Source organism: Tursiops truncatus, chromosome 15 (genome assembly GCF_011762595.2).
Source record: "Tursiops truncatus isolate mTurTru1 chromosome 15, mTurTru1.mat.Y, whole genome shotgun sequence".
NCBI lineage: Eukaryota > Metazoa > Chordata > Mammalia > Artiodactyla > Delphinidae > Tursiops > Tursiops truncatus.
The window spans coordinates 63871715-63890131 of record NC_047048.1 but is presented as its reverse complement, the minus strand read 5'-3'; the positions used below and the strand labels follow the sequence as shown (position 1 = coordinate 63890131).

The 18417-nt window shown below is 45.8% G+C and overlaps 1 protein-coding gene and 1 long non-coding RNA gene across 3 annotated transcripts in view; one reads left to right on the top strand and one right to left on the bottom strand.

Annotated features, from left to right (window-relative positions):
• Positions 1 to 57: 57 nt before the first annotated feature.
• On the bottom strand, positions 58 to 9357 carry RAB5IF (RAB5 interacting factor). The gene is made up of 4 exons (XM_004317538.4): positions 9067 to 9357; positions 7186 to 7289; positions 1830 to 1959; positions 58 to 605 (listed from the first exon to the last, which is right to left on the bottom strand). Exons 1-4 carry the CDS (start codon positions 9178 to 9180, stop codon positions 564 to 566), a joined length of 390 nt encoding a protein of 129 aa, XP_004317586.1. The 5' UTR covers positions 9181 to 9357; the 3' UTR covers positions 58 to 563.
• A 119-nt stretch (positions 9358 to 9476) lies between these two features.
• The window catches only part of LOC109552663 (uncharacterized), a 33428-nt gene continuing 24487 nt past the window's right edge, over positions 9477 to 18417 (top strand). The window contains exons 1-3 of one of the 2 annotated variants that reach the window (XR_002179542.3): positions 9477 to 9651; positions 10937 to 11028; positions 15171 to 16063. This is a non-coding gene — a long non-coding RNA (uncharacterized lncRNA). Of the gene's footprint in view, positions 9652 to 10936; positions 11029 to 15170; positions 16064 to 18417 lie in introns of those variants that run through there. The other variant, XR_012326283.1, reaches the window with a different exon arrangement.

The window sequence follows — 18417 nt, the reverse complement described above, 5'->3', positions numbered from 1 at the left end:
GGTTCTGAGGCTAGAGGTGAGGTGGGAAAGGCTTTACCAGGTATCACCAACAGGGGCTCAATTAAAGATCTGATTTATTCAAGTATCTGAAAACATTCTACAACGAAAACTGTTATCAGATGCTGCTTGTACTGTGCTATGGACCACGCACATACTGCCATACTGTTTTCAGAAGACTTGCAATGCCAATGTTTGATATAGTTTAAAAGCCGTACACCTGATGGAAAAGGAAGACAATTTAATGTTTCATCCGGATCCAGATGTGCACCAAATTACAGGACAGCTCCAATCGGCCAACAGGTGTTTCATGATGGTATCCAAGAAGAAACGGTTGGTGATGGACAATTCAGAAATGCTTCCCCAAAAGGTGGATGGTTCTTTAAAAAGTTTCAGGTCACAACCCTTGCAGAAAACACTGACGCCCAACACACTGATTCTCGGTCCAGGAAACACGGGTCTTCCAGGTTCCGCGTGGCTGGGGTGCCCCCCAACAATCGTGTTTCTGTGGTGTAACTAAGAGGGTCCTTTGGACCAGACAGGGAGCAGGTGGGGCCTGTGCACCGTCAGTCATAGTGGATGGCAGTGTAAAAGATGATCCAAATGACCTAGAGAGGAAACAAGCAATGTTCACGGGCTCCCTCACCAACAGGGTCAACACAGGCTCCCATTCCACAAAACAAAAGCATCCTAAGAATGTGCGCACAGTGGACTTCCCGGGGGCTATCCAATGCATAAGCTGCTTGGGGCAAGAGCACTGAAATCAAGCTGTCTCTAATAGAGCCCAGGACCACCGTCCTGTGCTCCCAAAGGGACCCTGGACAAGTCTCTCCCCTTGCCAAACAGAGACCAGAGTGCGAGGGCTTAGAGTTATAGGTGTGGAAATGATACAGGTAAAGCAAACTGTACTGCTAGTAAGTGTTAGCATTAGCAACAAACGTGAAAACAAAACTACATCATATCCTGTCAGCTTCCTATCAAATAAAGCAGAGGTTCTCAAACCTGACTCGCCTTTGCAATCTCGTGGGCTCTTTAAAAACATACAGAGAGATGCCTGGGCGCCACCTCCCAGAGATTCTGATTTCGTTGTTTGGGCTAGGTTCTATAATTGTTTAAAAATAACTTTGAGGTATAATTCATATTTCATGAAGTTTACCCTTTTAAAGTATACAATTCAGAGGTTTTTTAGTATATTCAGAGTTGTAAAAACATTTTGGAGCATTTGCGTCACCCTGAAGACAACATCTATTCCCATTATCAGTTACTTCCCATTTCCCCTCCCCGCCGCCACTGGCAACCATTAATCTACTTCTTATCCATGTGGATCTGCCTATTCTGGACATTTCACATAAATGGAATCATACAACATGTGGTCTTTTGTGTCTGGATTCTTTCACCTAGCAGAATGTTTTCAAGGTTCATCCTTGTAGCATGTACCAGTTCTTCATTCCTCTTTATGGCCAAGTAATATTCTACTGTCTGGGTATATAACATTTTATCTAGCCATTCATCGGGTGATGGCTGTTTGCATTTTTTGGCTGTTATGCATATATTTTTAAATGTTTTCCAGTTTTCAATATGCAGCCAGAGTTGAGAATTAGATGTAGAAACTGACAATGAGCTCTGGATTTGCTCACCACAGGGAGACTACACAGTGTATCACACCACATCTTTTGGGACATTAACTCAACAAAGGACATGCCCTCCAGCCTCAGGAGTCTTGAAAAATGGTACCCACATCACACACTGTAACTCAGTCAAGGGGCTCCCCTTGAATAACTGGCATCTCAGGAAATGACAAAACCTGCTGTGAAATTACCAGCTACACATACCATGAACAAGGCAAACGATGTCATAAACCCTTCCTTCGTGAGCTCCCACGTGCCGCCATACTCTTCCTCATCTATCTGTAGGTAGTTGCTGAAGTAGAGGTACAGGACACCTGCATTGATCAGGCAGAATCTGGAGCAAGGGAGAACAAGCACCAAACATAAACTGTAAGCTTGGAAGACTGAGAACTCCCACCAACACGGTCCAGCTCTATCAGGGCACTTGATGTCGCACAGTTAACTCTATTACGGAGGCAAATGAAATAATACATAAAAACGCCTAGGCCCTCAATGGAGCTGCCCACTTGGTTGTGCTAGAGACTTAAAAAAGGAGCATCTCTTTTTAGCTGACCAGCAAAAGCAGAAGATAAAAGAAAAATGAAGCACATATAAGTTCTCCAAGTCCCCTTGAAGTAAGACAGAAGGCTGCTTGCTGAACAGCCCCAAATAGGTCCAGTACCTGACATGGGCCTCCAGGTAGCTCCAGCTCGGGGGGTGGGGTGGGGGAGCATGGGGAAAACACATGTTAAGCTGCTGCTTCATGGCCTAGTTGAGCAAGCAAGGGCGTAGTAAAGCAGCCTCTGCATAATTCCCAACGGGAGACAATTTCTGAATGTCCACTGTCTGCTACTGCACTTGATGCAGAGGTGAACATGACAGTTCCTGCCCTCAGCTCACCGCCTATTAGGAGCCAGAAACAGCAGGCAGAGTGGAATTGAAACCAGAGGTTTGTGAGCACTTCCAGGAAGGTCTTTGACCCCTATCACATATGATTTAACTGATGCAGGAATCAGAATACCATGAGTAGTAACACATCACTCTGCTCTACTGATCTCTATGTAAAAGTAATATTCATAAAGTGATCAAAACTCTCTTTTTATGATCTTTCCAGTTACGGCACCTAATCCAATGGGGGACTATATGCCTTAGGCCACATCCCTTCTGAAGGCTGCAGTAGAAAATGCAGAGAACAGGTTCCTCCTATCAGTTAAGTGTGGGCTGGTGTAGGGCAGGGCAGTATGATGGCGATGAGGAGTGTATATGGGGGGGGGGGGGGCGGGGCAGGGAACAGACCCTGAGGCTGTCTGTGCAAGGTTAACAAGGAGACAGGGTGTACATACACCAGGAAGTCTAGTTTGTGAGTAGTCAAGAGTATGGGCTTTCTCGTGAGTGGAAGGAAAAGGAGCTGGGAGGCTGGTTTAGACCTGTTTCAGGACATAAGTACAAATAAAGTTTGAGGACGGGGACTGGGAAAATGGTTGAATGGAGAGGCAAGAATCCCCAAAGGCTTCAAGCCTAAGGACCTGGGAGAACCATGGGTCCAGTAACAGAAGCAGGGAGTCAGGAAGGACAGATGGTTCTTCTTGGATTTCACACGAAATACAGTCCTTGGCTTGGCTATGTCATGGCCATATCCTGATCGTCTACTAGGAATCTTGGGACCCAGCCAATCTGGCCACCTCCCTCTGACAGGAGTTCCATTTTGGACAGGCTGAGTTAGTGGCTCTAGACAGCCTACTATCAGGACTTAGCAATGTCACTCTGGGGCTCAGCTAATAAGCTAGGGCTGGACAGTGACTGGAGACTCTGACAGTCTCCAGCTGTAAGGTGGTTGCTTAGTGAGATGAGAAAGGGAAATATAAGGGAAAGAGATAAATAAAGGATGACAGGGAGAGAGAAAAGGGCTGACATAGGCCCTGCCTTCCAAGGGGCACACATTAAGTAGAAAATGAATTCACAGACACAAAGGCATTTAAAAGTCTGGTGTACCAGGGGGAGGGGTCAGGAAAAGGACTGGAAAGGCTCACACTGAGCTTTAAGGATGGGCATAAATTCTGTATTGGAAACGGGAGAGAATGACATAGCAAATGGGTGGACAAAGAAATGAAAATACTGGGGATTTCCCTGGCAGTCCAGCAGTTGAGACTCCAGCTTCCACTGCAGGTGGGCAGGGGTTCAATTCCTGGTGGGGAAACTAACATCCTTCATGCCACATGGGGCAGCCAAAAAAAAAAAAAAAAAACAAAAAACTGACTCTCAAATGGATTTTTAACAATTCTATCTTAAAAACTCCAGTCTTAACAAAATAACGAATCTAACAAATACTGACTTCAGGGCTGGAAGGTAATATATGACTCTGCTTCCAAGGGTCAATGGGAACTCGTTTCAGCTTTTCAAAAATTTTAACAAGCATTCACGGAGCACCTCTTGATCATGTGCCAAGCTCTATGAGAGACAGAGGCAGAAAGGGATGAATAGAACCCCTCTCCAATTACGTAAAACCTCGGCAGACAGAACAGAACCATCACACTCAGTTCCCAGGCAAATTTTAAGTAATGAGACCCAAGGAAATGGCTTTACCTTAATAGGTCCTAGCTGGTGCCCACACCAGAAATGAAGAGAAGTCAAGTGGGGGTCCAGACAGAGGGCAGCGAAGGCGGGAAGTGGGGAGGAGACAGTCACCACAACTGAGCACCAGGCAGCTGAGTCAGATAGATGGGGGAAAGGGGGTGTGTGTGGAAAAAATCAATGTCCTTGGGCACTTTCCAAGAGCTGGGAAAAAGGTGCCAACCAAAGGAGGGAAGGGATTCCTTTGGAGAGAAACTGGCTCTGGCAGGACAGTGTGGGACTGAACCCTAGAAAACAGGCAGTCCTGAGAAAGTGGCATGATGGGTAAGCCACTCCAAGGTGAATTCACTGCAAACACCCTGTTTCTTGCTTTCTCAATAGCCAGCCATATTTTATCACTCTTTGTAAAGCTAATCATATGACTGCAGTGAACCACTTATGGAGTGCCTATGATGTACTAAGCCCTACCTTTAGCAGTTTACTTGAATCACCTCATTTAATTCACACATCAATCTCATGAGGAAGGCACTTCTTTATTGCCCTCATTTTAATGAGGAAACTGAGTCTCACAAAGTGAGCTCCAAATTATGTAGCTTGAAAGTGGCAGAGCTGGAACTTGAATCCAGAGCTTTCTAGAAAGTTAAAAATCTGGGGCTTCCCTGGTGGTGCAGTGGTTGAGAATCCGCCTGCCAATGCGGGGGACACGGGTTCGTGCCCCGGTCCGGGAGGATCCCACATGCCGCGGAGCGGCTGGGCCCGTGAGCCGTGGCCGCTGAGCCTGTGCTCCGCAATGGGAGAGGCCACAGGAGTGAGAGGCCTGCGTACCGCAAAAAAAAAAAAAAAAATCTGTTTGGGCAGCCTTACTCATTTGCCACAGTGGGAAGGATACTAGACTAGCTCTAGTCTTTGCTATATTATTTGCAGATTGGTGACTTCGGAAAAATCCCGTAGGACTCCTACAAGATGAGATAGGTGCTGGGGATTTGAACCAGTGTCATCCTCTCCTAGAAAAGTGATCTGGGGAAGACAAGAGACTGACTACCTTTTGCCTTTAGATTGCCTTCTGCCTTCTCTGGCATTTTCCTTATATCTGCCTTTTTTCTCATAGAAAGCTAAAATTGGGTGACCAACATTCTAAAAATGTATCTACATACCATTTCCACCCTGAGAAGACCTCTGTGAACACCAGGTCCTGCCCGTGTCTCATCACCCTCAATGAGTCCTCATCAAATGTCCACTCTGTCAAAGTCAGTGAGAGGATAAACTCTTACGGTTTCCTTGGACAAATGCTTTGATCAGCATCATAAATCGAAAACCTCTTTAGGGACTTCCCTGGTGGCGCAATGGTTAAGGATCTGCCTACCAATGCAGGGGACACAGGTTCGAGCCCTGGTCTGGGAAGATCCCACATGCCGCGGAGCAACTAAGCCCCATGCACCACAACTATGGAGCCTGCACTCTAGAGCCCTCGAGACACAACTACTGAGCCCGTGTACCACAACTACTGAAGCCCGCATGCCTACAGCCTGTGCTCCACAACAAGAGTAGCCACTGCAATGAGAAGCCTGCGCACCGCAATGAAGAGTAGCCCCCTCTCACCACAACTAAGCCTGCGCTCAACAACGAAGACCCGATGCAGCCATACATACATACATACATATATACATACATACATAAATACAACAACAACAACTCTTTAGTTAGGAGAGGGAACTGTACATTCCTTTTGGGTTATCTTCTGAAAAAACAGGCAACTCAAAGAAGTTTGAAACTGTTTCACACTTTTCACCCCAGAGTAAGGAATAAGAGATGTATGTGATCATGGTTAAAATAATATATGTGATTTTCCATGGGTGAGTATGACAGTTTGTATTCCCAGAGGCCTGCCTGTCTATTTCTACTATAACTTGCCCACAACTCCTATCCTAAGACAATTCCGGGACTTCCCTGGTGATCCAGTGGTAAAGAATCCACCTTATAATGCAGGGAATTGGGGTTCAATCGCTGGTTGGGGAACTAAGATCCCGATACATGCCATGGGGCAACTAAGCCCGCACGCCACAACTACTAAGCTTGTGCGCCTCAACACGAGAGCCCACGTACCACAAACTACAGAGCTCACATGCTCTGAAGCCTGCGTGCCACAACTAGAGAAGAGAAAACCCGCACGCCACAATGAAGAGCCCGCGCACCACAACAAAAGATCCCACATTACTCAATAAAGATCCTGTGAGCCGCAACTAAGACCCGATGCAGCCAAAAATAAATAACCCTAAAATATAATAAAATAAAATAAATACATTTTAAAAAAAAAGAAAAACACAATTTCCACAAATCCTATTAATTCAACCTGGCGGGCATTTGGACTTGCTCTCAGTGACTGGTTAACAAGCTGAGCCACGACTGGGAGCTCGTGTCAACTGCTGCCACAGGCACACAATAAAAAACTGAGGGCTTAATCTCTACTTCTTCACTGCCTTTAAAATGTAGGCACCTGGGACTTCCCAGGCGGTCCAGTGGTTAGGACTCCACGCTTCCACTGCAGGGGGCATGGGTTCCATCCCTGTTCAGGAAACTAAAGATCCCGCATGCTGCAAGACGCGGCCAAAAAAAAAGGAGGGACCTAAAACAACTTCTGCCAAGTCCAAGATTCTGGACATCCAGCACAGTGCACAAGGGAGTGGTCATCAAGTATCAGAAGCTCTTTCACTTTCCAAACTTCCACAGACAACAAAGGTCATGTCAGAACTAGATGCCTGCTGCCAACAGGCAATATGGCAACCTCTTGCATGAGGTCACTAAGGACCCATGAATGAATAAACTAACCTGGATCTTCATAAAGGTAACATGCCTGACCCAAGCTGCTCCCAAGCCTGTGGAACTGACGAGTGCTGTATCAGACCCAGGAGTGCCATCATGGGGCCAGTTTTTTGATTTAGTCATTACATACACACACACACACACACACACACACAGGGAAAAAAAACAAAACAAAAAACCCAAGACTTACCCTGCTATTCCCAAGAAACCTCGCAATGGTAACACTCCCCAAATGACACCTAGGACCACAGCAATGATCTGTCGGAACCAGTAGATCACATCTAAAAATTCATCCTGTAGAAAAGAGAGAATGTGTGCATAATCTGGAGTGGGTGCCACAAGAGAGCCTCTTGTGATAGGTGAGGAACAGAAAAGCTTTCTGCTAAACTCATCTTCCAGAGGAATTTTCCCCAAAAGCAACGGTATACAGTTCTTGAATCTCCACATCTTCTTATACTAAAATGTGGTTAAAAAATGATGTATTTAGTTATCTTAAGTGATGGCTTCCAGGGCGTTGTGCTCTACATAAAAATTTTTAGAAAAATCATTTACTTAATTTTTTCAGAAGCTACAAAAATGAAATTGCTGTGATAATAACTGAGCTACTGGCCAGTTAGTTATCTGACCTGGAGAGACAAGAACAGACTATCCACAAGCAGAAGGGCTGACTGTTAACCAATTCAGTACCACCTTCCCACACTCTGAATTTTGAGTAAGTCACAAAAGAGAAAAGAGATTAGAAACAAAAGTACAGGAGGGGGCTTCCCTGGTGGCGCAGTGGTTGAGAGTCCGCCTGCCGATGCAGGGGACACGGGTTCGTGCCCCGGTCCGGGAAGATCCCCCATGCCGCGGAGCGGCTGGGCCCGTGAGCCATGGCCGCTGAGCCTGCGCGTCCGCATTGGGAGAGGCCACAGCAGTGAGAGGCCCGCGTAACGCAAAAAAAAAAAAAAAAAAAAAGTGCAGGAGGCAGGTGCCTGCATATCCAATTTTCATACAAGAACACGGAAGACTCAGGTTTCTGACCTGCCCTGGACTGCAGAAACCAGTCCTTACACAAAAAAGGAAAGAAATGACACAGCAAATCAGAAAGATTTTACAAGAGCTGGGCAGCACTGGGGGCAGGACAAGGGCACCTTCAGGAAGTACCTCCCATCCCCCCCCTTTACAGGAACTCTAGGGAAAACTACTTCTGATGAAAGTAACTGATGAAAAACTACTTCATCAGTCCAAAAAAATAAAAGGGAGGGAAAGACTGCAAATCTAACATTCTTTTCAGGCCAACTGGAATCAAGCTATTTGTGATGGTTCCTTCCACGCGATGGAGCAGAGTTGGGGAAGTGCTTACACTCAGATCTTCTGAATGCGTGTGACCAGTAAGGACATCTTGAAGTCCCCCAACCATTCCTCACACACATTTGGTGGTTTCTCCCCCACTCCCTCGCGTGTATACACACACACACACACCACACTCACCCCTGAAAGGTGGTCTCATTCTCCCCTCTCAACTCTCACACTTATTCTGTTTTCTCATTCAACAGAAAAGCACTGACAGCTCACCTTTAGTGAGCCTCACCATGTGCTAAACGCTTTACCGCACCACGGTACCCGACTTCAGAGTTGTTCGGAGACTTGAGTGAGATGACGCACAGAGGGCGCCCAACACACAGCAAGCACTCAGTAGAAGTCTGTTACCGTTACTGTTCGTGCTAACCACGGTGGTAAGTTGTTAATTCGACAAGGTAAGTCACTTACTCAAGATCCTACTGGGAGTAAAAGGCGGAGATCGAATCGAATTCAGCTCGCTCTCGCCGTTCAGGCACCCGACCTGCCCGCGGGGGGGCAACTGCTCCGCCCCCTCCTTGCTGCTTCCCGCGTGACCCGGGCGACTTCACTCTTAGGCCACTCCGTAGTGAGCCCGGAGCCCGACACCCTTGGGCCACCCGCCCCACCACCCCGAACACTCGGCAGCGCCCGGACGGGGGCAGGGGCAGGGGCAGGCTCGGGCCTGTCCATTCGTCCCCGAGTCCCAGCCGGGTCCTCTAACGTGCGCCCTCGCCAGGCCCCACCGCACCTTGTCCTCCCAGGCCGCGTCGCTCCGTAGCACCTTGCTCCAGACGGAGACTTTGAGGGCCCCGTTAGCCAGCAGCGGCTGAGGCGGCTCCTCCTTCCGCCGCCCGCCGCTCATCCTCCCGTCGCGCCGCCCGGGCCGGGCCTGGGGCGCGCGGGCCGATCTAAAAGACGTCGGGGTCTGGGGTCGCGGGTCACGGCGCACGGGGCGTGGCGGTGGCGGTGGCGGCAGCGGCAGCAACAGGCTCAGCGGATCGGTTCGGCGGCGCGCCTGCGGCTGCCCCCACTTACCCGAACACCCTAGCTCTGCTAGCTCGGCCGAGACCAGCAGCGCGCAGGGCGGAACAACGCAGCGCCGCGCGTCCTCCCGCCGACGTGCCCACGCAGCCAATCGGTGGCCGCACAGCCGTCTACACGGAAGAGCAACCGCCGCTTCGGCGCAAGCGCTCTACGCGCGGGGAAGTGACGGCACGCTTCCGCCAGCCCCGCGGTAGAGTGAGAGGGAAGGGACAATCTTGGTACGGACGGCGACACGAGCGCGAGGAGGTGCTGCGGAGACTGAAGAACGGTGGCTGAGGCGAAAGCAGAGGTTGGGACAGGAGCGTCGTCCAATCCACCACAGCTTGTCCCGTCGAGCAGCGGGGCAGAACGCGGCGCTACCTTCCCCGAGGCGTCCTTTCGAGCCCAAACCTTGCTCCCCGGAAGCCCCAAGTTGCCCCTCAGGATTTAGCCCTTGCTCGTTTTCTCCCCTAACCCTTCAAGTCCCGTAGGACCTTGTTCACAGAGTTAATTCTTTTCCGTAATAACTTAGTGTCTCCTCATGCCTAGCACACTCTTTTGACAAATGTGAGCCCTGAGATCCAAAAAGGGGAAGTGATTTTCTAAGGCTGCATGGCATGTTGGAACCAGCTGAGGGCTCCTCGGGGTAGTAAAGTTGCGAGAGTACTTTATTGGCTATCAGAAGATCTGGGTATTCATCTATCGTGGCCTCGCTATGGGCTTGGTTAGTGGTTCGCAAAGTGTGTTTGTGGAGCAGCAGCAGCTGCATCACCTGGGAACTTGATTAGAGATTCAAATTCTGAGACCCCCATCCCAGACCTAACTGAATCAGAAATTCTGTGGGTGGGGTCCATAATCAGCGTTTCAGTAAGCCCTCCAGGTGATGCCATTTGCACTGTGCTATGTAGCAAGGCCCATCATCCTACGTGGTGGGTTTATATAGGCAAAGAAACTTGCTCAGAATCACTCGACTGTTACCTGGGTCTGTCTGACTTCAAAATCTGCACTCTGGGGAGTTCCCTGACGGTCCAGTGGTTGGGGCCCCACGCACTTTCACTGCCATGACCCCAGGTTCAATCCCTGGTCAGGGAACTAAGATCTTGCAAGCTGGGCAGCGAGCCCAAAAAAGAAAATCCGCCCCCCTTTTTTTTTTTTTTTTTTAAATCCGCACTCTTACACTTGAAGTCTTAAGGAATATCAGTAAGGTCAGAACATCCTTTGCATACCTGTCAACATTCAGATGTAGTTCTCCACCTTAGGTGAACTATGGTATCTCCTAGGAAACTTTTTCAGAATACCATAGCTGTTGTTTTCTCCCACAACCCAATCCCAAGATCCTGTTTCAGTAGGTTGTGTGGGGCTGGACCCCAAAGATGATACACACTTCAACAGACATGACTTTGTCTGGACCTGGTGGGACAGCCATATACCTGACATGGACGTACAACTTTAGTACTAACTTTCCCATGGATCTTGTTCTTATCAGCCCTCCCTTCTCTGAACAGTTTCTCTCCCATATGCAAAACTGTGGTAAAGCCTAACCAGCTCACTCCAGTTTGGATGTGCACCACTGATATAAAGCCTATTTTTTATAGACTCCCTGGTGGCATGCAGTGCTGGAGACAGACAGATCATTCTGTCATAGAATGTTGGGAAAATACCTAGACTGGAGTCAAAGACAGAAGAGGTAAGTTTTTAGTCTGCTGGGTCTGGTGGCAAAGGTTTGTAATGGGGAATTTGATCTGGGGGTTAGGGAAGACTGAACTCTGAGGGAAGAATAGGAATTAAGAAGAGGGAGAGGGAGGGGAAGGGAAGAGGGCATTCCAGGAGTTGAAACCATGTCGGCTAATGGTGAGGTATAAAGCCACAAGTTGGAGAAGGACTAGGAGAATCATGCTGAATAATTTTTTCCAGTGGTATAGAAAAATAATTGATGTTCATCACTGTATAAGTTTAAGGTCTACAGCATGATAGTTTGACTTACATATATTGTGAAATGATTACCACAGTAGGATCAGCTAACCTCCACCTTCTCAGATAGATACAATAAAAAGAAAAGAAAGAAGAATCTGAAAAAGGAAAAAACATTCTCCTGTCCTGAGAACTCTTAGGATTTACTCTCTTAACTTTCCTATACATTGTATGGCAGAGTGTTAGCTATAGTCATCATGTTGTATGATATATCCCTAGTACTTACTTATCTTACAATTGAAAGTCTGTATCTTTGGACCACCTTTCTCCACTTCCCAGGGCTCCCCTCACCCTCTGCCTCTGATAACCACAAGTCTGATCGCTTTTGCTACGAGTTTTTAAATTTTTATTATACTTTTAAAAGATTCCACATGTAAGTGAGGTCATACAGTATTTGGCTTTCTCTGTCTGACTTATTTCACTTAGCATAATGCCTTCAAGGTCCATCCATGATGTGGCAAATGGTAGGATGTTCTCTTTTTTATGGCTGAATAATATTCGTGTGTGTTTGTATGTATCTCACAACTTCTTTATCCATTCATCCATCGATGGACACTTAGGTTGTTTTCATGTCTTGGCCATTGTACATAATATTGCTATGAAAATGGGGGTGCAGATATCTTTTTGAGTTCGTGTTTTCATTTCCTTTGGGTATATTCTCAGAAGTGGAATTGCTGGATTGTATGGTAGTTCTATTTTTAATTTTTTAAGTATCCTCTACAGTGTTTTCCACAGTGACTGTACCAATTTACAATCCCACCAACAGTGCACAAGGATTCCCTTTTTTCCACAACTACGCCGGTATTTGTTATTTCTTGTCTTTTTGATGATGGCCATGAAGAATTTGTTTTTGGTACGTGGGCCTCTTACTGTTGTGGCCCCTCCCGTTGCGGAGCACAGGCTCCGGACGCGCAGGCTCAGCGGCCATGGCTCACGGGCCCAGCCGCTCCGCGGCATGTGGGATCTTCCCGGACCGGGGCACAATCCCGTGTCCCCTGCATCTGCAGGCGGACTCTCAACCACTGCGCCACCAGGGAAGCCCGAAGAATTTGTTTTTATCCCAAGCGTGGAGGAAGCCACAGAAAGGATTTTAGCAGGGAACACTTTACTTTTCAGGTTTGCATCTTGACAAGATCACCCTGGCTGCTAGTTGAAGGACTGGATCACAGTGGGAGACTAGTTTTTAGATAAGATTTTTTTTTTTCCTCTTTTTATTGGCTGCGTTGGGTCTTTGTTACTGCGCAGGCCTTCTCTAGTTGCGGCGAGGGGGGCGCTACTCTTCACTGTGGTGCACGGGCTTATTGCAGTGGCGTCTCGTTGCGTAGCTCGGGCTCTAGGCGCGCGGGCCTCAGTAGTTGTGGCGCCCGGGCTTCGTTGCTCTGCGGCATGTGGGATCTTCCCGGACCAGAGCTCGAACCCATGTCCCTTGCATTGGCAGGCAGATTCTTAACCACTGCGCCACCAGGGAAGCCCCGGGAGACTAGTTTAAAGACTTAAAGTTACCCAGGTGAAATTTGGTGGGGGCAGTGAAGATGGAGAAAATTGGAATAAAACTTATAATAAATAATGATAATTATTAATAATTATTAAATTTAATGATTTTATTATTAAATAAATTTAAATAATAAATTTATTGTTAATTATTAAACTTTTATTATTAAAATAATAGAAGTTAATTCTTTTTTAAAACTTAAAAAAATTTAAAAATTTTGCTATAAAATATACATAACAAAATTTGCTATTTTTAAGTCTATAGTTCTGTGACACAGTGAAGTACATTTACTTTGTAGTGTGGCTATCACTACTATCCATTTTCAGAACACTTTCATCTTACAAAACTGAATCTTGGTGCCCATTAAACTATTAACTCCCCGTTCTCCCCTCCCCTCAGCACCTGGCAATTACCATTCTACTTTCTGTCTCTGAATTTGACTAAGTTCCTCATAAGACTGTAATCACAGTGTTGTCTTTTTCTAATTGGCTTATTTCACTTAGTACACCATCTTCAAGGTTCATCTATGTCATAGCATGTCAGAATTTCCTTCCTTTGTAAGGCTGAATAATAGCTTTGTTAAATGTCCACGGTATATACATTTTATTTATCTATTCATCTGTTAAGGGACACTTGGGCTGCTTCCACCTTTTTGCTATTGTGAATAACGCTACAGTGAACAACGGTGTACAAATATCTGTTCATGTCTCCGCTTTCAGTTCTTTTGGGTATATACCCAGAATGGAATTGCTGGATCATATGATAATACTGTTTTTAATTTTTTGAGGAATAGCCATACCGTTTTCCATAGCAGTTGCACCATTTTACATTCCAACAGTGCACAAGAGTTCCAATTTCTCCACATCCTCATCAACACTTGTTTTCTGTTTTTTTTTTTTTTCTTTTAACAGCCAACCTAATGGGTGTGAAGTGGTAACTCATTGTTTTTGATTTGCATTTCCCTAATGATTAGTGATGTTGAGCATCTTTTCACGTGCTTGCTGACCATTTGTATATCTCTTTTGGAGAAATGTCCATTCCAGACCTTTACCTGTTTTTGAGTCTAGTCTTTTGGTTTTTTGTTGTTGAGTTTTAGGAGTTCTGTGTATATTCTAGATATTAATCCCTTATCATATATGTAATTTGCAAATACCTTCTCTATCCTGTGGGTTGCCCTTTTACTCTGTTGATAGTGTCCTTTCATATAGAAAAGTTTTAAATTTTAATGAAGTGAAATTTGTCTAAGTTTTTGTTGTTGTTTCCTGTGCCTTTGGTGCCACATTCAAGAAATCATTGTCAAGTCCAATGTTGTCAAGTTTTTCCACGTTCTAAGTGTTTTATAGTTTTAGCTCTTATGTTTAGGTCTTTGATTCATTTTGAGTTAATTTTTTTATATGGTGTTAGGTAAGGGTCCACCTTCATTCTTTCAACATGTAGATATCCAGTTTTCCCAGCACCATTTGTTAAAGACTCTACTTTCCCCATTGAATGTTTTTTTGCACCATCATTTGACCATATATGCAAGGGTTTATTTCAGGGCTGTCTCTTTTATTCCATTGGTCTGTTTGTCTGTCTTTATGCCAGTACCACTCTTTTGATTACTGTAGCTTTGTAGTAAGCTTTGAAATCAGGAAACGTGAGTCCTCCAACTTTGTTCTTATTTTTCAAGATTGTTTTGGGGATCCCTAGAGACTCCATATGAATTTTAGAATGAGTTTTTCTATTTCTGAAAAAAAAAAGTTATTGGGATTTTGATAGAGATTGCGGTGAATCTGTAGATTGCATTGGTAGTAACAATATCAAGTCTTCTAATCCATGAGCATGAAATGTTTTTCTATTTATTTGTATGTTCTTTAATTTCATTCAGTGATGTTTTGTAGTTTTCGACATATAAGTCTTTCACTTCCTTGGTTAATTCCTAAGTATTTTACTCTTTTTGATGCTATTGTAAATGGAATTGTTTTCTTATTTTCCTTTTCAGATTTTTCATTGCAGAAACAGAGTTGCTTTTTGGGTGCTGATTTTTGTATCCTGCACCTTTGCTGAATCCATTTGTTAGTTCAGCAGTTTTTTGTGTGGAATCATTAGGGTTTTCTACATACCCGATCATACCTGCAAACAGAGCTAACTTTATTTCTCCGCCTCCCCCCGCCCCGCAAAAGTTAATTCTTTATATGTCATATTGTATCATATTTTGAAGCTCTGCTCTTAACTCCAAGATTCTGTAAGTTTGGGTTTACATGGGAGGAGAGGAGAGTGTCACAGAAAGTTGTATTTGGAAGGGTGCTTAGATCCTGCCCAAGGTCACACAGCAAAGTTAGAGGTCCAACAGCCATCTGAAACCTCATCTGTGTCCCTCCTCTTAGCTTTCTAGGAGCAGACAGAGCCAAGCTGGCAGCCTGGAAAGCCCTTGCCGAGAAGATATTCATGGGACTGAGACGTGTTCCCTTTCTGCTTTTACCCAAAGCTTTCCTTATCTTAGGAAGTGGGGAATTTGGCTGAAACCCAGTGCATCCATCTGGTTAAAATAAACGTCTTGGGTGGTCTAAGATGGAAAAGAACTTAATGAAGAGTCAGATTTGGAAGCGGGAGAGACAGATTTGGAAGTAGAAATGTTGCCTTTGTGAGTTTGGGGCTTTTTAGCACCAGTTAAACATATGATGTCAGTCTTGGGCCTGAGGGTGTCCCTTCCAGTTGAATGCCCCTATAACACTGCCAGCTGCCTATAGCAGGGTTTGGAGGAAGATGTGCTCTGAGGGGTAAGATTGTGGCCTCAGACAGAGATAGATGGAATCACAGAAATCAGGAGCCATGTGGGGGAAAACCAAGGCGTTGTGGAAAGAGCACTGGTTGTGGAGTAGAGGTCTGAGTTGTATGCTGGTCCTCTTCTTTTTTTTTTTTTTTTGTGGTACGTGGGCCTCTCACTGTTGTGGCCTCTCCCATTGCGGAGCACAGGCTCCAGACGCGCAGGCTCAGCAGCCATGGCTCACGGGCCCAGCCGCTCTGCAGCATGTGGGATCTTCCCGGACCGGGGCACGAACCTGTGTCCCCTGCATCGGCAGGCGGACTCTCAACCACTGCACCACCAGGGAAGCCCCAGCCCTCTTCTTTTTGCTTACAAGAAATATTTTACTAGCATTATTGAGCCCTTACCAGGTCCCAACTCTACTAAATGTTTTTCATACATTTGTCTCCAAAAGCTGGCTGGCTCTCAGTCACTATACTGAACTCCTCTCCTTTTACAGTAGTCCCTCCTTTATCCACAGGGTACATGTTCCAGGACCCTCAGTGGATGCATGAAACCATGGATAGTAGTAAATCCTATGTATACTATGTTTTTTCCTATGTGTACGTACCTATGATAAAGTTTAATTTATAAGTTAGGCACAGTAAGAGAATATCTGAATCGCCAGCATCACTACTCTTGCATTTTGGGGCCATGATTAAGTAAAATAAGGGTTACTTGATCACAAGCACTGAAGTATAACAACACTGGATCTGATAACAGAGCAGGCTCCTAAGTGAGTAATAGGCGGGGTGGGGAGCACATACAGCATGGATAAGTGGAACAAAGGGATGATTCACGTTCCCGGCCCGGAGGGTGGGAGATTTCATTATGCTACTCAGAACAGCATGCAATTTAAAACTTATGAACTGTTTATTTCTGGAACTTTCCAGTTAATATTTTTGTACTGAGGTTGACCATGGGTAACTGAAACTGTGGAAAGTAAAAGGACTACTGTACCTTTACTTAAAATTTTTCTATAGTGAATGTTGACTACTTATGTAATTAAAATGACAACCTCAGGAAGGCTACACTTGATCTTTAGGACACTATAAACTCCTAGGAGCCGAGGGAAGTCAAATGGTCTTGGGGGACTACTTGGTGGTAGTCTTCCTCTCACCTTGTAACTTTGAAAGATGAGGTGCTATCTTCCCAACCCAGCAGTTTCCTGGGGATAAGTCAGTGTCCTGGACTCTCTGGGGGTAAGGTCTGGGAATTTGCATTTTGTAAGCTCTCCTGATGCATGAGAACTACTTCTCTGGGTAATTAGTCCCAGTTCTCCCACTTAAAAGCTGTGTGGTATTGGGCAAGTGATTTTTTTTAAAAAACATTTATTTATTTATTTGGCTGTGCCAGGTCTTAGTTGCAGCACACGGGATCATCTTTGCAGCGTGCGGGATCTAGTTCCCTGACCAGGGATTGAACCCTCCCTGCCCCCTCCCACAGCATTGGGAGCACAGAGTCTTAACCACTGTGCCACCAGGGAAGTCCCTAGAGTGTAGTTTTAAAATCCAGGGACTTCCCTGGTGGTCAATGGGTAAGACTCTGTGCTCCCAATGCAGGGGGCCTGGGTTCAATCCTGGTCGGGGAACTAGATCCCACATGCATGCTGCAACTAAGAAGTCCGCATGCCGCAACTAAAGATCCTGTGTGCTGCAACTAAGACCCGGCGCAGCCTAAATAAATAAAAATAAATAAATAAATAAATAATCCAGAGTCCTGAATCCCTAGGGATTCTTTATATATATATATATATATATATATATATATATATATATATATATATATATATAAATGAATGTCTTATTACAGAGTGTTGCTATATTTCTTCTTTTTTAAAAAATAAAATTTATTTATTTATGGCTGTGTTGGGTCTGTTGCTGGGCGCGGGCTTTCTCTAGTTGCGGTGAGCGGGGCCTACTTTTCATTGCGGTGCACAGGCTTCTCATTGTCGTGGCTTCTCTTGTTGCGGAGCACGGGCTCTAGGCGCACAGTCTTCAGTAGTTGTGGCACGCAGGCTCAGTAGTTGTGGCTCACGGGCTCTAGAGCACAGGCTCAGTAGCTGTGGCGCACAGACTTAGTTGCTCCGCGGCATGTGGGATCTTCCCGGACTAGGGCTCGAACCCGTGTCCCCTGCATTAGCAGGCAGATTCTTAACCACTGTGCCACCAGGGAAGCCCTCCCTAGGGATTCTTATTCATGGGGCTGAGTTGGGGAAAAGTTTCCCAGTGGGGTCCGTGAGGCTGGAGGTCCGTGGAGAAATCACCAGTCCCAAAAACAGTGGAAAGGAAGAGGCCTTCCTTGACTATCAGTCTAAAGGCATACCCCCCACCCTCATCATTACCACTTTTCCTTTTCCTTTACTACTGGACACAGGGCCTAAGGTCACATTGACAACTAAGGACTTGAAGCATCATCATGGCCCCCTTGTGAAGAATAGGGACATAGACAGAGAATCAGCCAACCCAACCACAGGTACTCAGACTAAGGAGCAGAAATGCCTTTAAAAAGCTATTTCCTAAATGAGAGTGTTACAGAACAGGCAGATGTCCTTATATAACATTCCTAGCTTCAGAGGAGAGGGGCCCTAGCCACACTGTCCCTGTCACCTTTCATTATCTAGAGTGCTTGCTCACTCCAGGGCTCATCAGTCTGAAGCTGGTTACAGAAGATACTTTTATTTTCAGTTCTTTGAAAAGTATTTGTAAGAAGCCATCTCTCCTGAGGCAGCTGAACCATCCAAATCACTGCCCCTTTTAGGGGAATATTAGTACTCACTTTCCACATGTAAAATGAGCGTCACTCTTGTTTTGAAGAGCCCTTCCAGC

Coding starts and splice junctions, on each gene's coding strand:
- RAB5IF (XM_004317538.4), bottom strand. CDS start 9,180: ATGAGCGGCGGGCGGCGGAAGGAGGAGCCGCCTCAGCCGCTGCTGGCT. Junction 7,290..9,066: donor ACGCGGCCTGGGAGGACAAG/GTGCGGTGGGGC, acceptor TCTTTTCTACAG/GATGAATTTTTAGATGTGAT. Junction 606..1,829: donor CATCGTTTGCCTTGTTCATG/GTATGTGTAGCT, acceptor TTTCCTCTCTAG/GTCATTTGGATCATCTTTTA.